This window comes from Oculina patagonica, chromosome 12, assembly GCF_052425735.1.
Source record: "Oculina patagonica isolate OP01 chromosome 12, crgOcupat, whole genome shotgun sequence".
In the NCBI taxonomy this organism is placed as follows: domain Eukaryota; kingdom Metazoa; phylum Cnidaria; class Anthozoa; order Scleractinia; family Oculinidae; genus Oculina; species Oculina patagonica.
This window is the reverse complement of record NC_135769.1, coordinates 3,779,616-3,802,741: the sequence shown is the minus strand read 5'-3', so window position 1 is coordinate 3,802,741 and position 23,126 is coordinate 3,779,616. Positions and strand designations below refer to the sequence as shown.

Here is a 23,126-nt window from a genome sequence, read left to right as displayed (position 1 = left end):
ATAATTCCGCCAACCAGGGCCCTACCGCCAACATGCTGACGAAGTCCGCTCAAAGTGATCAAAATTTCGTCAGTATCCACGATCCAAACTTCTTGACATGAAGATTCCGGAATCCCGGCCAAAATTCTCAGCTAATCCACGATCCGCTGTATTCCCCAAATCCACGAATCCGCTCAACGTATCACAATATGTCGCAATCCGGACACCTCTATAAGGCTGGATTTCCACTGACGCGTAATTTTTTACGTGCGTTAACGTACGTGAAAAGATTTAGAGACAATGAATAAACGACTTCCGCACACGTTTACGCAAGCCGTTCATACATTGTCTAACAAAAGGGGCCCTATTTTTTCCTTCCAAATTTTTCCTTCCCGGTTTTCCCTTCCAATTTGTCGCTTCCAAGTTGTCGCTTCTCATGTGATAATATAAAATGTGACAGGCCTAAATTTTTTCACGCACGTAAACGCACGTAAAAATTAACGCGTCAGTGGAAATCCACCTTAAGGGCAATTTTCCACTGATAAAGAGACAGAAGTCCCGAAACGTCTGAGATTATTCACACAAATTAGCGCGGAAAAGAAACTCTAAAGGTGGATTTCCACTGTCGCGTTTTTGTTCACGCACGTTAACGTACGTAAAAATTGTAAACGTACGTAAAAATGCAATTTTACGCGCGCAATTACGTGCGTCGAATTTACGTTGTCCAATTTCCAATGCCACGTTTTTTTCTTGGTATTTACGTACGTTACGCTCACGTATACGCACGTAGCGATCGCGAGTGTCTTCAAAAAAGTTCAACCGAGTTCAACTTTTTCGCGGCTGTCTGCGGTTAAGGCCATGAAACCACTTTGTACCACACGCTAGTAAAAGAAATGCGTGAATATGACCAAGAGGCAATTTAATACTTCCGAAAGACACCATCAAGTAAAAAAAGATTTGAGGCGACGTTCCCGGATTTCCGGCTCAAAGCCGGAAATCCGGCTTTGAGCTTTGTGATCTGAGGCCAGGCGTTTTCTTTCACTACTGCGTTCGTGTAATTTGGTTCTGTAGTCAGTTCTATAGATTATTGCTGGAAATGTTCGGACTTTCTCGATGAGAAGTGCTTCTACATCTGAATGTTTCCCCATGTAAATCGACGACGATTTAAAACAAAATGTTTTTCCACGTGGTAAGTGTTGTCATGTGACAAAATTCAAAAGTATGATTGGGTAAATCGCTGCGTAACCGCAGACAGCCGCGAAAAAAGTTGAACTCAGTTCAACTTTTTTGAAAACACTCACGATCGCTACGTGCGTGTAACGTACGTAAATACCAAGAAAAAACGTGGCATTGGAAATTGGCCAACGTAAATTCGACGCACGTGACCAGCGCAGTTTTAAGCTCTACGAGCTTCTTGTTTATATTAGGTTTCGCCGAAGCGAACAAGTAAACATAAAGTAAAGTTTAACAGCGCACAGACTAAGGTCTACTTTGCCATAATTTTGCTTTATTTTGTTAAACGCAGTCAGTTCTTTTTATTTCAAAAAAGTTCAGTTTGAGTTTCTTCTTTTTTTTTCAGCTTTGTTATCGACTTCTCTATTGTTTATACTTGTGACTTTCTGGACAAAGAAAGTTCATTAGTCTGATAAGTCGAAGTGTCTGGCGTGATAAATAGATGTATCCATGGGCAGCGTTTGTAAACGCTAAATTGAACTTAACGATTTACTGGCAGCGCAAAAGATTAGGAACGTTGCATGCTATATGTTTGATTAAGTTAAGCCAACAAAACATACTTGATTAACCTGGATTTTATTAGTCCGGGCGAATCGACTCTTAGTCCGGGCGAATCGACTCTTGGTCCAGGCGAATCGACTTTTTCTTCGGGCGAATCGACTAAGAAATCGGGCGAATGGTTCATCCGGCGAAACGACCTGATACCGGCTGTGGGACGGCTGTACACAGGCTATCAATAAGGAGACCGAGACTTCTTTAAGACGGACACCTAGTGTTCCCTTACCTGCCATTTTTCAGTCATTTTACTGTAAGTAAACTCCCTATAAGACGGACACCTCTCTTTAAAGGACTGTTGGAGCCGATCCCGACGGAGTCCGTTTTAGAGAGAGTCGACTTGGGAGGCCCCATTAGGAGGGGGGATCCGAGTATCCCGTATCCCATTAATTTTTGGCCTAAATATCCCGTATCCCATTAATTCCCATTAATTCCCATTTGTTCGATATCCCACAATCTCTTTTCTTAATATCCTGTATCCCTATAATTTTCCCCAAATATCCCGTATCCCTAAAACCCCTAATGGGGCCACACTTGGCGGCTACCCTTGGCGGGAGCTCGCGGGATTGCTCCCGCAAACCGCCCTTTTATTCGTCCCAGTCTTTTTTTGCCATTTTTAGCGCTGGCCGAGTATTTCATTTTATCGCTGGCGCGGGGGATTTCTTCACCTCGTGGTTTTGCAAGGATTACTCTGCGAAAACCGGAGAAAATTTTGACGTAAATAACTATACCCCAAAAGGTAAGCTTCGATGATGGATTAACAACTTACTTCAACTATTTGTCAGTGTGGAAACGAAATATTTAGCCGCTGAAGCCTATTTCCGTTTGAATTAAGGCGCTTGTACCGAATGTTCAAGTTCTCTCTTGCAATTAATTGCATTGGCCACTTAGGTATTTTTCAGCATCGCGAGACGTTGATTGAATATTATTGCATACATTTTATTTCTTGAAAATGACAAACCTTGCCTCTTTCAGCTAAATCTGTTTGGAATTTACTTTGTAACTGCAAATTCACGCTATCTGTCATTTTCAAGGTACTGTACAAGATAAGCTTTATAGGTACATGCGACAGCGAAATTTACTTGTGCGTTTATGTAATCATTGAAATAGGACACCAAAAGATATAATAAGTTTGGACTTAAGCTTTTTTCTGCAGTAGTTTGTTTGTTTGGTTGCTGTTGTGCCTTTTTAAAATTCTATATTTATCGGTAAAAGGTAACCAATCTTTTCTTTTCACAAAAATAACCTAATTTTTTGCTGTTCCCGCCTTTGGTCAGTTTAAGAAGGTCTAAACAAACAGTCGATTAATAAGCATCATTAACATCCCGGCGTACCCAATCGATGAATTCGAATCGAAAAACGAGATCGAAACGAAGCAACGATGATATATCGAGAAAAGCCAGTGAGTATCGATTTATCGATTTATCAATGTCACGCCTAATGATTGTCAGTTGCAATCGTTATAGATTTCGAACGTGCGTTCATTGATACCTACAGTATTGTATTTTTTCCTCTTCACGTGATTTGTTGTGCAATTGCTGCTTAAATGTGTATAGCTTGAAAGTGTGTTATCTCGGTTGTCAGTTACCCGTGATTGTGGCTCCTCTCCCTCCATTCTCTGATGTGAACAGACACGGATCGTCAGCTCCCCCTGTCCCTTTTCTCAGGGAGACCGCCGTCTCTGAAGGGCACTCGGGTAGCCCTTCACAATGCCTGTATTATATATATTACGTTCATTTCGTGCTTTGTTGCGACTTCGCTCTACTGTGAGGGCGTAACGCACATGTGCAATGAAAAGTCCCGTAATCGATAATCGGATCGAAAAAAGGGACGTGAATGTGAGTATCGATTTATCGGGAAGATATTCGATTGATTTTTATCGATTATATTGATTATATCGATTGGTTTCCGATGATCGATTTTCATCGATTGGGCACGCCGGGTTAACATACAACCCATCAATTAGCTATGAATACTTTATTTGCTATGTTACTCCTTCAAGCTACAATAATGCAACTTTGTACTTGAAATATTATTATTATAATATTATCCTGCAGGGTAGGTCAAAAATCTTTGTACAAAATTAGATCTTTTTGCACTGACAGCTCATTGTGGTTAAGACATGCAAACTCTGAAATTCAAACCTCAACCAATGGTTTACACTCTGTTGGCTGTCACCAAAATTATGATTGACAGCAGCAAAAAACATCATTACATTGGGTCTTGAATTTCAGAGTTCGCATGTCTTTGAAAACGGCAATAAATTCCCTCGACAAATGACTTTGATATGTTTAAGGAGGGTTATCACTGACATGTTTTTATGTGTGTTTCGTTTTTGTTGTCTTGGCATACAGTGTATACAGCTATTTCAATAAACGTTGTCGGGTCAAAGCTTAAAGCAAAAAGGCAATACTGTATGGCGTTCTGGGTATTCACTACAAATTTGCATATAAGCTTCATTAAATATACAAATTTGTATTTCGCACATGGAGAATTCACAAGTTTGTTTTTCCTCTCAGGAGGCCTTTCTGTAGCTTTACTTTCAGTCGTTTAGTTTTGACTTTTGAAAATTCTTCTAAAATTCAGTGGGACTAAAAGCACCTTGTTTCACATAACTAAATAAATAAATAGAAAACGTGCAAATTCACCTTTGTCATGTCACTATAAATTTTAGTATTCAGCACGTGCAGTTGCTCTCTTCTTCTACCCATACTGCCTTTCAGTCTTGTCTTTTAGCTTTGATCCGGACAACGTTAACGGAAATAGCTGTATAATGGACATCTTCATGTCAAATATCCCAAAAAGGAAAAGGAAGCATTGATACAGCTACTGTATGCCCTGTGGGATATCAACATTTGTAGGCAGATTTAGGGAGGGGGTGGTGTGGGAAGGCTGTAGCCACTCACTTTCACCTGAATTCTAACTTGCCCTTTAGGCAAGTAATAAACTCTCAAATTTTGGTTGCCCGGTCCCTCGCATACTTGTGTAAGTTTCCTTACACAGAGGCCTTTCAAGGGGTAAAAGCGACAATGGACACGACCCTGAATACTGGCAACACAGGATCATTTTAACAGCGACAAGTGACATCATTACAGCACTGTAATCAAACAGCGACACAATGTGATGGCAAAACAAAAGGGGAAAACGACAGCGACATTTACAGCTGTTGGCTAGGCGGCATTGATTCTGAGAAACATGCAACATCGTGACACAGCCACCCCCCTTGGAAGGCCTTTATACAAGCTTTTCTTACTTAAGTTACTTTACAACACCCTCTTTCTTAATTGGTATGGATTTGTCGCTAATGTTATTTCTTAAGGACTTTAATTTTATTAGAAACTGTCTTAGTCCAGATTACAAAGTAAAAAGAAGGTAACACAGAGCCTGCTATTTAACTGTACATTAAAAAAATGTTTTGGTTATGGGTGACTTTGCCGGACATGCTTCCCTGATTTTTAACATCACTGATATCCTTCTATCAGCAGCACCATCATGTCTGACCCCATGCAGGACGATCTGTCTGGAAGTGAAGGAGATCAAATGGGTAGTTCACCCCCAAGTAAGTATAACTAGTATAGCATCGCAAGCAGAACATGTGATGGCCTAATGGTTAGTGTCCTAGGCTCATGGAGGGGGACAAGGGGGGCTGGAGCCTTGGAAAAAAGGAAAAGGGGCGGGAATCAGGAGTTGGAAGGGCGGGAAGCAGGATTCCGAAGGTGGCGGGAACTGGGAGAAAATGATTAAAATTTTGCAACATTTCGTTTTAGTTCTTAATGGATATGGGACAAAGAAAAATCAGCTACGGAAAGGGGTGGGGGTGGGAGTAAAAAATATGCGAAGCTGGTCAGGAGTAAGGGGGGGAGGGGAGGTTCTGATCCCCCTATCCCCCTCCTCAGGCTCTAGATTGAGTATTGATCCCTGTCGAGCAGTCCAACAACAAGCCCTGGCCAGGATCATTGTGTTACACTCTTGGGCAAGACACTTTTCTCCTTCACAGTACCTCTTTTCCCTGGGAGGGGGACTTTTCCCTGCTTGCAAGGTTGCCATGGATATCCCCTTTCCTGTGCTACATGTTACCCAGCTCCACCAATTCTAAGGCACCAGCTCCCAAGCTGATCTGTTGGTAAAGAGTTTAATGAATTGTACTTACAGTAGCAAATTCTACTGTTTAAATCATACATTCCACTAAATTGTGCTCTCTTATGTTTTAGATGATACTGCTGCCCAGCTCATGCAAAATCCCCAACTCTTAGCAGCATTGCAGGTTTGTATGTCCAGATGATAAGTATACGTACCGGTAATTGGACTACATGCTGTCCAATTTGGAAATATTTAGATAAAAAAATTCTAGTTTACAGGGCTGATGCTATCCTTTGCGCTTATTGGCTAATATCTGTCACATGTTTTTTGTTGGATTTGATCGGCTGAGACAAAACTGTCCAATTTTTCTTAAATTGGACAATTTGTACATTTAACCGGAAAGTCCTAAATATTGAAACTACAGTATTCAAATTTAATCCCAAATTGGACAGGTCCGAGAAATTAAGGAAAAATGGTTGCACTGGCAATATAGGATTTACTAACAGCTATATAATTAGTAATAGTAACTGGATTATTTGGAATACAATTCAAAGAGGATTAAAGCAAGTGATTTTTTTTTTTTGATAAAGGAGTTTATAGTTATGTGTTTTTGTTTTTATTATAGGGTGGCCTTAGCAGGATGATTGGACAGCAGTCAGGTTACATACAGAGGTACTATGACATAGAATCTTTATTTTAAACTGCACACCATACATTTCTTTTTTGAAAAGTGGAAATGTAATACTTTATTAAAAAAAACCTGGCACTTCATTTGTGGGTCATAAGAACTTTTTTTTTTTATTATTATTAATTTATTTATTGCAACACAAAGAACACTACTTACAACACAACATGCACACAGTGACTACTTACAATGCTACTTACAATACACAATACACACTGCATACACAGTGGAACCATGATACTTACCTCATACTTACCAGAGAGGGAGGGAGGGCAGGGAGAAAACGCCAAAGACAGTCGAACAGCAAAAGCGCACATGAAAATGAGCTGACCTCAGAAGCCGAGCTGTAAAACCACGCGACCCCCAGCAGACCCCCCTCCCACTACGCATGACCAAAACACGGGTAAGCTGCTGACCAGCATGTTTCGCGTTTAACTTAGCTTAAATTACATTCAACCGCATTTATTACATTGTTTCTTCACCTACTAAGGTTACAGTTACAGTGTACTTACAAAGGGTCATAAGAACTTGTCATATTGGATATTCCTTGTAAACGTCTATGATTCAAAACCAAAACTTTTGTTTATTTGTTTGTTTTTAGTTTACCCAAACCAGTGAAAAGAAGAATAAAAGCTTTAAAAAATATACAGGTCAGTTTATTAATTTATCAGAAATTTGTCAATAAACAGAGCAGTTTTAAAGATTTATTGCTTCAAATTTATTTATTATTTTACTTTTTCATTTTCGTTTTAGCAAAGACAATAATACTGAGTGTGTGATTTCATCTAACATCTCTCATAGTAATTTTGCATTAAGTTTTCCTGTTCTTTGACAGGTTGAATGTTGCAAAGTAGAAGGCTTGTTCTACGAGCGAGTACATACCCTTGAGTGTGAATTTGCGGAGAAGTTCAAGCCATTATTTGAAAAGGTAAGTCATAAATTTAACTTATCTAGTCTTTGCACAATGTTATCAAATAATAATTATGCGGGGGGGAGAGGGGGGGGAGAAAAAAAAAAGAAAAAAAAAAAAAAAAAAAAAAAAAAATTTTAAAAAAAAAACAAAAAACACACAACAAAACAAACAATACCATTCTAGTTTTTAATATAGCAGGGTATGTATAATATGAGTTTATAAAATAATTATTTTTTTGGTGAAGTTTACATTGTTTCCAGTTTGAGAGCTTAGTACAAAGGTACAAGTGAGAAATGCATTTTGTCAGTTTGGCTGCTCTCCCAAAAGTGACCAACATCAAATTTCTCCTCACACTTTCAATACTTCATCAAGAGAAAAGGTTATGAGGATTAATAAAATGATCACCAACAGTATCAAAATTTGGCTTTATACTTTTAACAAATTCTCCCAACTTATATTATAAGAAAATGTATGGAGATCAGGCAAGATAATTTGCATATATAGATATTGGGGCTTAAGTGTTGTCACCAAAAACATTTTATTCACCATAAATTAAAATGTTTGAAGAAGGTGGGGGAGGGGGGAATTGTGAAATAAAAGGAAACAAACTTTTAGAGTAAACCTGGCCTTATTTTATACCAAATTGTTTTTTTTTTATAGCGTCGGAACATTATAAATGGACATGTTGAGCCCACAGACGAGGAATGTCAGTGGCAAAGTGATGAAGAAGAAGAAGAGGAAAATGACAACAAAGAGGAAAAAGGCGAGGAAGATGTGTCACAGCTGTCCGTAAGTTTACTAATTTTTTTTTACAAGGTTAACACAAGTTTTTCTCATAATGAATTAATTTGGAGCAAGTTTGTTACAAAGACTTCCTTAATACAGTCGAACCTCTCCTTATGGACACCTATAATATGGACAGTTCACTCCGGACACCTGCATAATACGATTGATGATGACACCCGGGTGGAGGGGGGGCTCCCACATATGAGCTATATAGGTATGTGCCACTGTGAAGGGTATGGTATTCAAGGAGTTTAGTCTGGGATAGGGTATAGAAATAGGGTATCATTTGCCGAGAAACTGATCAGTGGTATGAAGAAGTCCAGAAGAGGAATAGAAACTCCGAAGAGCAAGAGGCTTCCCTAGACATGAATAAAATCATTGTGACAAGGTTGTTGACAGATGGTTTTCCATTAAAAACACTTATAGTGATGCAGTTCTAAAAAGAAGCAAGTCTGGGATAGGGTAGGGATTTTTGGTATCTAGTCTAGCATAGGGTTGTAAAACCAGCTGAAAATGGTCTGGTATAGTTTGCATTGCCTTACTAAGAAATACATTTAAACAGTGTCCGTACACATTCTCTCCAGGTTAATACACACTAGAACTTTACATCAAGGTTTGTAAATTTCAGCTGGACAAAAATCTCTCTTCCCGGCAGGATGAAGTGAAAGAAAAAGCTAAAATAGAGGATGAAGAGAAGCTTGAAACATCAGAATTACCAGGTGCAGATTAGTTAAAAGATTAACTGTAATGTGTGCGAGGTTTAGCATTGTTTTCCAGTGTTCGCAAACATTACTTTTTAAGTTTTTGTCGATACTTAGTCATTTTTTTTTGTAAATCAGATGATGTTAAGGGCATTCCAGAGTTTTGGTTGACAGCCTTGAAGAACGTCGACATGTTAGCAGACATGATCCAGGTCTGTGTTGTTGTTGTTGTATATTTTTAAAGGTGATCAACGTCTTTTCTCTCCTTACAATATCAATACTACTGTCGAGCAGACAGGTAATAGATTTAAAGAAAATCTTCAACTAAAGGCGGCGAAATACAAGAAACAAAAACCCTCAACTTGTCGCGAAACATTGTTTTTTTTTTTTTTTTTTTAATTTTTTCCTTTATTGATATTTACACACTTAGCATTACATAGTGATTGGAATAAAAAAAAAAAAATAATTTAAAATTATTACTTTTATAAATAACAAAAAAAAAAAAAAAAACAATCTACACAAGATCTCTCTATTTTTCTTCTTCCATAACTCCTCTCCCCTCCCCTTCCTTTTCTACTCTCTTTCCTCTTCCCCCTTGTCACCTTCCCCTCCTTTTCTCCTCCCTTCCCCCATTCTCTATCCTTCCTCACTCTCTTTTCCCTTCCCTTTTCTTCTATTCCCCTCCCCCTCTCTCTCTCTTCTTCTGGTCTCTCGCTTTCACTTTCCTCCTCTTCCTCTCCCTTCCCACTTCCCTCTCCTCCCTCCTACTCTCCCCTTTCCCTCTCCCCTTGTCTCCCTGGATCGCGGTTTCTCTCCTCTTCCCCTTACTTTCTTTTTTTCGTCGCGTTTTTTCGTCTCTTTCTTTTTCTCTTTTCCTATCTTCTTTCTCCTCCCTTTTTTCGTAGTTCCGGTCCTTCTGTTGTGGTGCCGGCCCTCGTGGCTCGTATCTGTGGATGTTTTCTTTTCGCCGCAGGGTTTCTTCACTTGATGCCTCTCCGCTTCTATTTCTCGTTCGGTGCCGTTTCTTACCTGGCATTATATAATTGATTTTCCAGGTTTTCCTCCATTTTCTGGTTCTTCGGAGGCAGGCGCTCTAGCGAAAAACACGTCCGTCCGCCTCGACCATCTCGTCCCAGTCCAAACATTGTTGCATTGCCAGTTGAACGAGTTGTTGCACGTATTTCTACTGCGCGCTCAACTTGTCTCGCAACAAATTTTGGTGTTGCAAGTTGAAAAAAATTGTTGCAAAAAGTGGAACTCGGTTTTACTTTGTGCAACATGTTGCTGCAATTTGCAGCACTAAAATTTGTTGCAAGACAAGTTGAGCGCACGGTAGAATTACGGGTAACAACTCATTCAACTGGCAATGCAACAATGTTGCGTGATAAGTTGAGGGTTTTTTATCTCGTATTTTGCGGCCTTAAGGGATTTTGTTTTGATTTACTGGTATACCACAATTGAAATTCTCAAAACTAACACTTAATGGGGCAGTTTTACCAAGATGTACTGCACTTTAAAAATCCTGTGAAGGTGCATGTTGGTCTGAATTGTAAATCCACTCATAGTGGTCATAGTAGGCCTGGCCTTGCCAAAACATACTTTACAAGTCCTGAAAATTGTTATTAAAACATGGTTTAGGTAGTCTGTTTTTAAGCTTGTAGTGCAGATCGGTTTCGGAACCAAACATGGATCCTTCGTCAGTTGCTTTTTAGCTTTTTTCGAATCAGACTGGACTAGGAAAGAAGTGGCCTGAAACTTGAAAACATCAGGCTGACATTTTCAAGTTTGACAGTACTGTTTTACTTTGGAAGGAAATTAATTTTCTGAAAATCATTGCCAGTTGCTGTTTATTTACATCTTGATTTCATACCTTACTTTTGTGGTTTAAAGGTTATTTTGATTAAACTAGCCGTAAAGCTAGATTATTTCACGCTAATAAGTATCTATCTATCTATCTATCTATCTATCTATCTATCTATCTATCTATCTATCTATCTATCTATCTATCTATCTATCTATCTATCTATCTATCTATCTATCTATCTATCTATCTATCTATCTATCTATCTATCTATCTATCTATTATAACAGTGAGTGTATCTTCATAGTTCTTGTTTCTCAAAACTATTTTTATCATGTTGTTTCCTTTATACATTCTTTTCCTAAACAAAGTTTTCTGTGCCAGTAAACTTCTGTGTGAATGGGTTTTTATACTTAAGGCCAATTAAGATAATTTTTTTGACTGTAAAAAGACTATCAACTTATAGTTGTTAATTGTTCTTGTTTAGGAACATGATGAACCAATTTTGAAGCATCTTCTTGATATCAGAGTAATTTTCACTGGACCGGACAGCAATGTCGACACAACACAGTACCCTCAACCCACACCAATGGTTTGTGCAAATAAGAGTTTTTAAGTGTGGCAAACTTATGCTGACAAGTGCTTGTAAAGGCGGCGAAATACGAGAGACAAGTTGAGCACGCAGTAGAAATACTGGCAACAACTCGTTCAACTGGCAATGCAAAAATGTTGCGCGACAGGTTGAGAGTTTTTGTATCTCGTATTTTGCCGCCTTAACTCATAAAATAGTTTTACTTGGAAATTTTGAGATTTTTCAATTACTATCATTATGATGTAATGTAGCCTGTTTATAGCTCACAATCTGAAGGTCTTGTGATCACACAGTGCAACCAACTTGTTAGTACAGTTGAATCCCGATAACTCGAACCCTCAGTAACTCGAACTCCCGTTAACTCGAATCTTTTTCGATTCCCCGTCAGGTCATTTTCTTACTAATTTTACCCTCGATAACTCGAACTCCCGATATCTCGAACCTTTTTCGATTTCCCTTGAAGGTTTGAGTTATTGGGATTCGACTGTAGTTAAACTAGGCCATTTCCGAGTTACCCTTTGCCTCTGTTTCAAACCGAGTCTACGTGCGAAACCATAAACTACATTTGAAAATGAGTTGATTTGCATGAAAATAGACGTGTAGGTGAAACTCATTTTCATATGAATGGTTTCGCACTTAGACTCGTTTTGAAACAGAGGCAAAGGGTAACTCGGAAATGGCCTATTGTAAAGTCACGAGAGTTTGTATAGTACACACCAATATGAGTGTTTTCATATAAGCTTATAAAAAAGTATCATCCATTTGGAAAGATACTCTAAATAAACTCCTCTCAACCCCCTCTCTCCCCACCCTTTTCATAACAATAACAGACTTAAATTTACTTCTCTAGAGCGGTTTTCACTTGACTGTCAAAAGTAATTCATTCGCATTTGCTTTGGATTTGCATTACTACACTTAGTGATTGGCCCAAAAAACTTGCACCACTTTCTCAGTCAATCTGAAGTAAGACCAAAACCAATCGTGACTTGCTCGCACAGGTTTTCCCGAGCCTTGTGCCAGCTTCTTGTATTTAATTACTTCGCGTTTTGATTGGTTGACCGGATTCTCTGTGTCCTTTGTGATTGGCCAGAGTGATTACCTTGGTTTTGGTTTTACGACACTCAATTGAAAACTGCTCTATTAGGTGACTAGTAATTTGTTAGGACCAGCTGTAAGAACTATTGTTATCTGACCTTTTTTTTTCTGTTTTTCAGGGTTTTGTGCTGGAATTCCACTTCTCACCAAATCCTTCCTTTACAAATAGCGTGAGTTAAACTCTTTCTCCCTTACATTTAGTGCTTGCTACATTGGCCTGACTTTGTTTGCCATCACACTAATTCTTCTCAGTGGCTCTAAAGTTGACAATTCTTAATTGTTTTCAGGTTTTGACCAAGAGTTATAAAATGAAATGTGAGCCAGATGAGGATGATCCGTTTTCATTTGAGGGACCAGAGATTATCAGCACATCAGGGTAATCATATTGTATTCTATGTGGCTAAATATTTACGTAGCTAAATATAATTTAGGCAAAGTTAAACTCGAGCGGAGCTTGCCAGCGGTCTCTGCCTTTGCTGCACATGGCCTTTGGGGCGGCCCTTGGGGCTTTGCAGGGGCCTCCCTTTGTTGTGTTTGCTATCAGCATTGTCTTCGCATTATTGCCTTGCTTGCTTTGCAAAGTACTGTTTGCCGATCTGTTGGATCACTCGCTGCAGATTTTTTCATTAGCGATGAGTTTAATGGCAAAATACTTTAGTGCCTCTCTTCACCCAGGATGATTAATAGTTTTTGCAACAGTACTGGAGTTTATTATGGGAGGCATGGTGGCCTAATGGTTAGTGCCCTGGACAATGGATTGAGTGGTCCAGGTTCCAAGCCCTGGCCAGGTCCTTGTGTTGTGTTCTTGGGCAGGACACTTAACTCTGCCTCTTTCCAGTCAGGTGTATAAAGGGGTACCAGTGATTAAAAAGCTGGGGGTAACCCTGTGATGGACTAGCATCCCATCCAGGGTGGAGTAGAGATACCCGTAGTCACTTAATGCTATGGTAACGGGATAAGCCTCTGGCCTGGTGCAGGGATGTTGCTAGGGAAACACTAAGCTGGCTCGTCAACAAGCCCAGCTGGCTTTTCTGGCCTCCAGGCAGCTCTAACACTTTACCTAATTTTTTTTTTTCATGTGAAATTTCTGCCAGATTTAAGTTCTATTTCAAATTAGCCAGCAGTCTGCCCTTAGCGACATCCCTGCTGGTGGGCCACTACTAGGCCCAATCACACAGTCTTAACCATTTTTCACTGGAGTTTATTTTCTGCATGGTTAAACCATGTTCTCACACCCTTAAGCCATTTAATACACTTCATTGTAATAAAATTTTAATAGAGAGTGACCCTTTGTGCTTGTTTTTGTAGTTGTCATATTGAATGGAAGAAAGGCAAGAACATAACACAGAAAGTTGTAAAGAAAAAACAGAAGAAAAAGGGTAAGATTCTAAACTCATAAGAATTAATTAAGCCCTGACGTCAACATACAGACTCTCGCTACTTGTATCATTACATTTCTTACAGTAATAGTTAGGAGAATTCTCATTTGGTGATCATTTTTTTCTTAATAATCTTGTGATCTGTTTGCTTGATTTTGTATTCATATTGTTTGAAGAAAATAGTTATTAATGCTGATTGTTAGTGGAGCTAGTTAAGGTGGTACATATGGCTAAAATGCGTCTAAAAAGAGCCCATTTTAAGATATTTTATTAACTTTGTTTAAATCCCTAAATTCACTATTCTATAGTATTTTTCACCGTAGAATTCAAATTTGAATTCAAATTTTTCGATTTCCGGTCATAAAGGTGTGAAAATTGACACCTTAAAATGTCACGCAAAATAATAATTACTTTATTTTCTCCATTTCTTTTCTTTGAATAGCTTTCTTCTTTGTACTATCAAATACCTGTATAAAAACAATTCTTCTGTGACTTAGCCGACATCCAGTTGTTATTCCTACGGAAAATAATCGACCATCTCTAAACCAGTCACGTGTCATATCATAATCGGGCATAATATCGATCCGATGCTACGAAAAATGTCGGCTAAGTCAGGAAACTTAGCTCCATTTGTGTGTATTAACTCTGCCAAATTTCACAAGAATTCAATAAAACGCATGGAAAATATTTCTATTTTCATCTCACACATGCTGAGAATCCGTCGAATTTTGCCTGTTTTTGTGGCTTCGTTCGCACAATTCTTGTCCGCCATGTTTGTTTTCGGTTGTCCATGCTGCATTGGCTTCTGGGTCACGTATTTCGTGGAAGAAACGAAGAAAATGACGTATTTCGAGTGTGCTACGTGTCCTCGAGAGAAACAAAAGGAGAGTCCCTAGCAACCGCCATAAACAATGGCACTGCGATCCTTTTGTCAGCGGTAACAATGCGCACTTGCCATTACGCATAAGCATCGCGCGTGTTCGAGTGAACATATCGAGTGCACACGCAAGGGTATTTAGATGCTTCGCCGTGGCGATTCAAGTTCTGCTGTTTTTCAGCCTATAATCTTGTAATTTTTTCGATGAAAATAGTCTGTGAAGGATAAGCGAAATATTCTGCGACAACAGTGGCGTTCTCTTGTGTTTACAGCACACACAAAAGGAGTTGGAGGCGCGTATAATTTTCGTACGATCGATCGCGACAAGATGAAAAGTATTCTGGCTGGTTCGAATGCTTCATTAGCTGGAAAGAATTCAAAGATGTTTCCGAACCGTTTTTTCGTGTAGTACGTGAAGTTTATTCTTTGCTGTTGTGGCCTAATCAACATTCGATTTTAGCTTAAAAGCCCACGTCTAGAAAACATCCCACGAAGACATTCAGTTGTGGATTGGCCGGGGATATATTCATAACGAACCAAGATCGATCTGGCGGTTACACTCCTTCTTATAAAAGCGTGAACACTAAAAAATATGTCTGGAATGTTTGTGTTTAGCCAATCACATGCGAGAACTTCAGACCGCAGAAACCACAAACAGTAAATGAGTTTCCATCGGTCACGGAGCAACTTTAGTTCTTATTTTGTTTCAGGATACACGCACTGTCTTTTTTAAGAATTTAAAGAACTGCTATTCTTTCGTATCGAGGGCCACATCCAGAACATGGTTTCAGGGATTTTTGAAAGAAAAAAAGGACGGTTTCTCTAGCGACGATATACGACATGGTTCAGTGCATGCAGTATGTTGTAGACATGTCTAGACATAAGATGTAAACACGATAAACCGAATATAAAATACAAAATTGTGGAGTTTTCGTTACTGATTGTAAATCTTTTTGGTAGAACAAGGGATTCGATTTATTTCGGCAAACGATTTCAACCCTTAGGCAATTAGAGGTTCCGTGATCGTAAGACTGCAAACTGCAAAGGCTCCAGACGAAAATTATTCAAAATGTTGGCGTGATTGGTGCAAAGTAAACACCTCAATCGCTCAATCGTTTGATTTTCGCTATTCCTTCCCGCTATCGTTTCGCTGTTATCGAAGAAACAAACCTTCCTTCTATCAGTGTTTAGGTCTGCTACAATAGTTGGGGTGAGATAAAAACCGGAAAATGCAAGCTTACCTCAGTACAAATTGTAACATGCCATCAGGCGAACGGTAACTGCAGATACGAATTCGTTACAATTTTTGAAAATTGGCGGCAACTGGGGCAAATCGTAGCGTCGGGCGCATCGGTTTTTCAATTTTTTCTATAAAAAAAAATCACTCAACCCTATTCTTCAGTGGAGCAGTGAATGTTCTCAAAAAGGAAGGAATTACAATTAGTGTGTTTACTTGTAAATTGGAGCGAAACGAGAACCAAATATTGTTCCGTGACCGATGGAAACCCATGTGGTTTCTGCGGTCTGAAGTTCTCGCATGTGATTGGTTAAAAGACAAAGAACATTCCAGACATATTTTAAGTGTTCACGCTTTAATAAGAAGCGGTGTAATACGTATGAAGATACTCTAATAAAGGTGGAATTATTTTCGCCGAAATGGCCATGTAAGTAGTTGCAAGATAAACTGGTCTAAACTTACATTTCTCAATTGACTTGTCAGCTTTTATTTGCTGGTCGCGGTACGCTTTTCGTTGTGTGATTGTGTCCATGTCCCGGCACGGGTTGTTTATATATTTAGTTTCACCATTTGAGATATTAAAGTATTATGAGAGAATATATTGGTATTCGCTGTTGTTATAACTGGTTGTTTTAGATTTAACTGAGCTTTCAATGCCTGTTGCATTGCTGTAGCTTCGATGGCATCCTGCAGTTCGCGAGACCGGAAGCGAGTAAACACGCAAAATTTCAAAATGGCGGCTCAAAATGGCGGACCTGACAACGAATTTTAATCTTCGCTTTCTCCAAAAAAAGCGGACAGCGAGCCTCTACTCCGAAAATAACAACATAACTACACAAAAGGTACAATATAAGCCAAACTGCGAGAAAAAATTTTTTTTGCGCTTCAGCCATATGTACCACCTTAAGGTTAAATTCATAGTGTGCTATTAAACAATTAACCGGCTGTAAAGCTGGGTTTTATTCCTTAAAAATTGTGAATCACCATTATGTTTATGTGCGCGCCCTAATTACATGTAAAATTTTGCGCAGTAAGGATGCGCAAAGCAATACTTAGGAATCACCTTAAATTTAGTTCTAACAGGAGCAATTTTTTTCCACAGGTTCTGGAGGAAAAGGGCAGACAAGATTTGTCAGCAAGACGATAAAAAATGATTCCTTCTTTAACTTCTTTGCTCCTCCTGAAGGTCAGTTATGTTTTAACTTCGTCAGTTCTATTTAAAACTCTTCTCAAACATAATTTTCTATTGTGGGAGCTGCAGTGACCTAATGCTTAGCCTGATGGATAAAGTGCCCTGCTGGGGTTTGAGTATTGGTGTCGTTGTGGGCAAGACCATTAAGACCGTTTTAGTCACCATGGCAACTTAATTGGGACCAAATTCGCCAGCCTGGTGACTAAAATTAAAAGAAGATTGAAAGCGTGAGCTTGAATTAGCGACTAAAATTTTTCACTGGCGACCAAACTTGAGCAGTTGATGGCCAAAAAAATAATCTTGGAGGGTTGGCAAGACAAGTACATTTAACTCTCATGGTGCCCTTCTCCACATGGAGTTTAAATGGGTAAAAGCAAATTGTTAAGCAGTACTCCTTGATCCTTTATGCTATGGACACTGGGATAATGAAGTGCTGAAAGTGACTGCGAAAATTAATTCTCATTTTTGTTCTAAAATGCTAACCTATTTAAAGAAACATTAATAGTAGTAACATTCTTGTATATATGTATTTTATTAATTTATTTTTATTTATTATCTATTTTTGACAGTTCCTGAAGATGAAGCAGACATGGTAAGTAAGCAAAGCAAATATTATTGCAAATTAAAATATTTCTTTTTTGGCTGTTTATGAGCTACTTAAATTTCTGAAATATATTTTTCTGTTATTACTGCAATTGAAACAACTCCTTTTTTACAGGATGAAGAGACAGAAGCTCTTTTGTCAGCAGATTTTGAAATTGGTCATTTCTTCAGAGAAAGATTTATCCCCAAGGTAAATTCAATTTGACAGTATTAAGGTCATTGCCTCGAAATAGAACTGGGCAAAGATTTTCAACCAAACTTTGCCTACTGGTTGTTTACCTGAAGGGGACTTAAATTTTGAAATAAAAAGTGGGGTCACCATATTAGTTTAGGAGCAGGAAGACCTTGTATATACCATATAATTCCTTAAAAATTCCTGTGAAAGTACTAGCTTGTACACGTTTTTAGTGATAATTTATTTTTCAAACAAAGAAATTGATCAGTTTTCATTTTACAGAAAGAATTTGATCACTACACTCAAATTATGAGAAAAAAATGATAGTTTACCATACTTGTTTAGAGAGGGGGACGATATATTTCTCGTAATTTGTTCATGAGAAGTTTTCAATGTATTTCCTCAGGCTGTTCTGTTCTTTACTGGAGAAGCTCTTGAAGATGAGGTTAGTCTTTGTTTTGTAATTAAAAGTATCTATCTTAATCCCTATACATAAAGTACATACAGTCAACTCTCTCTCAACAGACACCTCTTTAATACAGACACCTGGCGCTGGTCCCGTCCCTGCCGTTTTTTAGTTGTTTTACTGTAACTAAACTCCCTATAAGACGGACACCTCACTAAAATGGACAGTTGGAGCTGGTCCCAATGGTGTCAATTTCAGAGAGAGTTAACTGTATTGCCTTCTATTTTTTCCTTAAAGGAAAGCTGGCAAATTTATCCAGGGTCCAAGCAATTTTCTTGATGGTTTTTAGAGCTGATGCAGGGACTTGCTTATTTATTTTCCAGGATTCCAAAGGTTTTTACAAAATTCCTAGGAAAAAACAAAACAATGTCCCTGTGGTGTCATGGTTTAAAAAAAAGCTGTGAACTTCTTTATTAAGCTTTGTCTTCTGTCACACAGCACCAGAAGTTATTTAAAAGATGTTCAAGACCCCAGTATTCTTTACTGCCCCATTTCTTTTTCTTTAGGAACAGGTTAAAACAGGTTTTCTCTTCAAAATTAACTGTTTTCTTTTGTTATTTCAGTTTGAAGAGGAAGAAGAGGAAGGTGAAGAAGCCGAGGTAAGTTGCTGCTGAAAAAAATAAATCCTAAATATCATGTACAACTCGCACAGGCCACGTTATGGTAATTTGCTCAAACAAGAGGCTAGCATGCAAGTTGATAACTGACAGTTTAAAAAGTGCTCGTCAAAAACCTTTTAGAGAAATGTTGAGTTTGGGGTAATGTTAAGGGTGTGGTCTTGTAGAAAGATATTTCTGCTTATTAGTGATGAATGTATTGACCCAATTATGTTGTCATTTTTTTTGTTCACCAGGAAGGGGAGGGTGATGAAGAAGAAGATGATGACCCAGATTACCAGCCACCTCCGGTAAGTCAAACTGTAGTAAACTTTAGGTTAGATTGTGGAAGGATCAGTTGGATTGCAAACCGTTCTGGGATTTTAAGCCGTTGTTTGCAAATCTTTGTGACATGGTATGAAAGTAGGGAGGGGATTTCCCCCCCCCCCCAACATGCTTGGCTTCTTTTGGAGAACTTGTCATCTTTCGAGCAACTTTTTCTTTTCCAACATCTTTTGAGGAACCTTTTTGCAATTTCAAGACCGAAGATTTCCGAAGATTTTGCGAGTGTTGTTCGAAGACCATACGAACATTTCCGAGCATTTTTAGAAATTCTCCGAAGAACTTTCAAATCATTCAGCATTTAAAACGCGTCAGCAAACATGACGTCATCGGTATCTTCTCGATTGTTGTAACTTTTGAGGACCTTATTGGATTTTAGAGCGACTTTTAAGCAAGTTTTTAGAAATTTCGAGCAACTTTTTGGGAAATCTCGGGCATCTTTGAAAAAGCCCTAGCCTTCCCCCCCCCCCCCAACCGCCCGTCCCCCGACCCCCCTCAAGGGTCCTTGTTAAAAATCTTACTTTTTTGTATCATATCTTGTGTGTCTAAATTATGACAATTTCAAACGACTATCTTTTCTTTTCTAGGATGGCGACAAACCACAAGAATGTAAACAAAGTTGAGATTTTTCTTTTTGAGGAAAACTTCGGATGATACAACAGTAGACAAGTCTCGTGTTTTGATTGACATGACCTTAGTGACCTGGCCTGGGAAGGACTGTTATTTATTCTGACACACCTTTACATTTAATCGGTTACCACGACAACAGATTTTGTTAGTTCTCAGTGTGCACAGTTCCTTCACACCACAAGCTAAAGGCTTTTAAAATTTTGCTTGTTCATGGCAAAAAGGGCCACACGGTTATTTGTTGGCTCAGATTTTCAACTTAACTGTTGGAAAGTAAAGAAAAATTGCATATCCTCATTGCATGAGGTTTTCTAGAAGTGATTTTTGAAGTCATTTAGAAATAAACAAACTACGAGCAGTTTCTATTTCTATTCTTTTTTCTAAATTCTCAAGGACGGAGGGTAATACACAATGGAAATGGCCACACCAAAAACTTGTTTTTCTTTTCTTACGAAGCGATGAAAAAAAAAAAAAAAAAAAAAAACGAAAAATAGCAACTGCTCAGAGTCTAGAAATAGTGATGTGCTTTTACCATTTATATTTTCACTGGCGTTACAAAAATCTGGTTTCATGTTAACTAGTATGTTGTAACGGAAACAACCAAATTGGGAAGGACGCGTTCTTCATGTGAGGCGGGGACAAGTATTTTCGTCCATTTTGGATGCTGAATTGAATATTTCACTTCACATGGCATGAAAGTTCTAGAGTTGTTAAATTTGATGCGTTAATTGCATGTAAGGATGCTGGCGCTTTCCTTTTAACTAGAATATAATTTTGCTTTGTAATGCCATCTCTCTATTGAGAAAAATAAAAGATGCCACTTTTTGGAAAAATTGCAGTTTGCTGTTTCTCAGTATCTTCTTTACTGCTCTTTACCCACTACGATCTCAGTCTAAATACCTATTATTAAAAAGGATTTTCCCTCAAGCATTGATGAAGCAACTAAAAAGACTATTGAGCTCGAGTTTTTCTTTTTGTGGGGACCTAAAAGTAGGTGTAATACATTTCTTCTTGTCCCGTTTATGACGCAAACAAAACAGGTGCAGCAGGGGGGAGGGGGACGCTGATAAGATTGCAAAGGGTCAACTACGCAAAACACCATTTAAATAGGGGTCATACAATTTAGATAAGGTAAGTATAATTCACAGTACTTAGGCGGATGCCCCCGTGGAAAATAACCACCAACCCGTAGATAAGGAAAATATAATTCTTAGTGGTTACGCAGTGGAAAAGAACCACCTATTCTTAGATGAGCTAAATGTAATTCTGAGTGGATATGCAGTGGAAAACAATCACCTATTCTTACATGAGGTAAATATAATTCTGAGTGGAAACGAAATGGAAAAAGAACCACCTATTCTTGGATGAGGGAAATATAATTCTGAGTGCATTTGCGGATACGCAGTGGAAAAAACCCACCTATTATTAGATTACGTAAATATAATTCTAGGTGGATGCACGGATACCCAGTGGATATGCGGATAAGCCGTGGATACGATGTCGAAAAGCGGATACGGAGGGGAAAAGAACCACCAATTCGTAGATAAGGTTAATATAATTCAGAGTTGATACGTTCATACTCAGTGCCGGATATACAGATACGAGGTGGAGTGAAAAAATGATCACAGTGGATAATCAGTGGATAAACAGGGGATACGCAGTGGAAAAGCAGTGGATACGCAGTGAATAGGCAGTGGACACGAAGTAGAAACGCAGTGGATAAGCAGTGGACAAGCAGTGGATACGCAGTGCATAAGTAGTCGATACGCAATGGATAGCTGTAGATACGCAGTGGATATGCAGTGGATACGTAGTGGATACGCAATGGATACACAGTGGATAAGCAGTGGATACGCAGTGGATACGTAGTGGATACGCAGTGGATACGCAGTGGATACGCAGTGGATAAGCAGTGGATAAGCAGTGGATAAGCAGTGGATACGCATTGGATAAGCAATGGATACGCAGTGGATAAGAAGTGGATACGCAGTGGATATACACAGTGGATATGCAGTGGATAAGCAGTGGATATGCAGTGGATAAGCAGTTCATATGCAGTGGATATGCAGTGGATAAGCAGTGGATATGCAGTGGATAAGCAGTGCATACGCAGTGGATATGCAGTGGATAAGCAGTGGATACGCAGTGGATATGCAGTGGATATGCAGTGGATAAGCAGTGAATACGCAGTGAATACGCAGTGGATATGCAGTGGATAAGCAGTGGATATGCAGTGGATATGCAGTGGATATGCAGTCGATAAGCAGTGGATACGCAGTGGATATGCAGTGGATAAGCAGTGGATATGCAGTGGATAAGCAGTGGATACGCAGTAGATATGAAGTGGATATGCAGTGGATAAGCAATGGATACGCAGTGGATTTGCAGTGGATACGCAGTCGATAAGCAGTGGATACGCAGTGGATACGCAGTGGATATGCCGTGGATACGCAGTGGATATGCAGTGGAAACGCAGTGGATATGCAGTGGATACGCAGTGGATATGCAGTGGATACGAAGTGGCTATGCAGTGGATACGCAGTGGATATGCAGTGGATACGCAGTGGATATGCAGTGGATACGCAGTGGATAAGCAGTGGATACGCAGTGGATATGCAGTGGATATGCAGTGGATATGCAGTGGATATGCAGAGGATAAGCAGTGGATACGCAGTGGATATGCAGTGGATATGCAGTGGATAAGCAGTGGATACGCAGTGGATATTTAGTGGATACCCAGTGGATATGCAGTGGATAAGCAGTGGATACGCAGTGGATATGCAGTGGATATGCAGTGGATATGCAACGGATACGCAGTGGATAAGCAGTGGATATGCAGTGGATAAGCAGTGGATATGCAGTGGATACGCAGTGGATAAGCAGTGGATTCGCAGTGGATACCCAGCGGATACGCAGTGGACACGCAATGGATAAGCAGTGGATATGCAGTGGAAACGCAGTGGATAAGTATTGGATACGCAGTGTATATGCAGTGGATATGCAGTGGATAAGCAGTGGATAGGTATTGGATACGCAGTGGATAAGCAGTGGATAAGTAGTGGATATGCAGTAGATACGCAGTGGATATACATTGGATAAGTAGTGGATATGCAATGGATACGCAGTGAATACACAGTGGCTCCGCAGTTGATACCAGATGATACGCAGATGATACGCAGTGGATATGCAGTGGATACGGAGTGGATATGCAG

General features: G+C 39.2%; 1 protein-coding gene across 3 annotated transcripts; it reads left to right on the top strand.

Moving 5' to 3' along the window:
- The first annotated feature begins 2,419 nt into the window (after positions 1 to 2,419).
- LOC144631446 (nucleosome assembly protein 1-like 4) lies at positions 2,420 to 20,747 on the top strand. Of its 3 annotated transcripts, none has more exons than XM_078489873.1 (20): positions 2,420 to 2,511; positions 5,256 to 5,326; positions 5,979 to 6,031; positions 6,473 to 6,519; positions 7,134 to 7,182; positions 7,368 to 7,460; positions 8,106 to 8,234; positions 8,860 to 8,950; positions 9,071 to 9,144; positions 11,221 to 11,325; positions 12,540 to 12,590; positions 12,708 to 12,796; positions 13,729 to 13,799; positions 17,016 to 17,099; positions 17,675 to 17,697; positions 17,824 to 17,898; positions 18,290 to 18,328; positions 18,913 to 18,948; positions 19,203 to 19,256; positions 19,875 to 20,747. In XM_078489873.1, the coding sequence occupies exons 2-20, from the start codon at positions 5,260 to 5,262 to the stop codon at positions 19,908 to 19,910; spliced, it is 1,266 nt and encodes a 421-aa protein (XP_078345999.1). In that variant the 5' UTR covers positions 2,420 to 2,511; positions 5,256 to 5,259; the 3' UTR covers positions 19,911 to 20,747. The 3 variants fall into 3 exon arrangements, with proteins under 3 accessions (XP_078345999.1, XP_078346000.1, XP_078345998.1); XM_078489874.1 differs by having other exon boundaries at positions 2,432 to 2,484; positions 5,250 to 5,326; positions 8,887 to 8,950; XM_078489872.1 differs by having other exon boundaries at positions 2,432 to 2,484; positions 5,250 to 5,326.
- The last annotated feature ends 2,379 nt before the right edge of the window (positions 20,748 to 23,126 follow it).

Coding starts and splice junctions, on each gene's coding strand:
- LOC144631446 (XM_078489873.1), top strand. CDS start 5,260: ATGTCTGACCCCATGCAGGACGATCTGTCTGGAAGTGAAGGAGATCAA. Junction 6,520..7,133: donor CAGTCAGGTTACATACAGAG/GTACTATGACAT, acceptor GTTTGTTTTTAG/TTTACCCAAACCAGTGAAAA. Junction 7,183..7,367: donor AAGCTTTAAAAAATATACAG/GTCAGTTTATTA, acceptor GTTCTTTGACAG/GTTGAATGTTGCAAAGTAGA.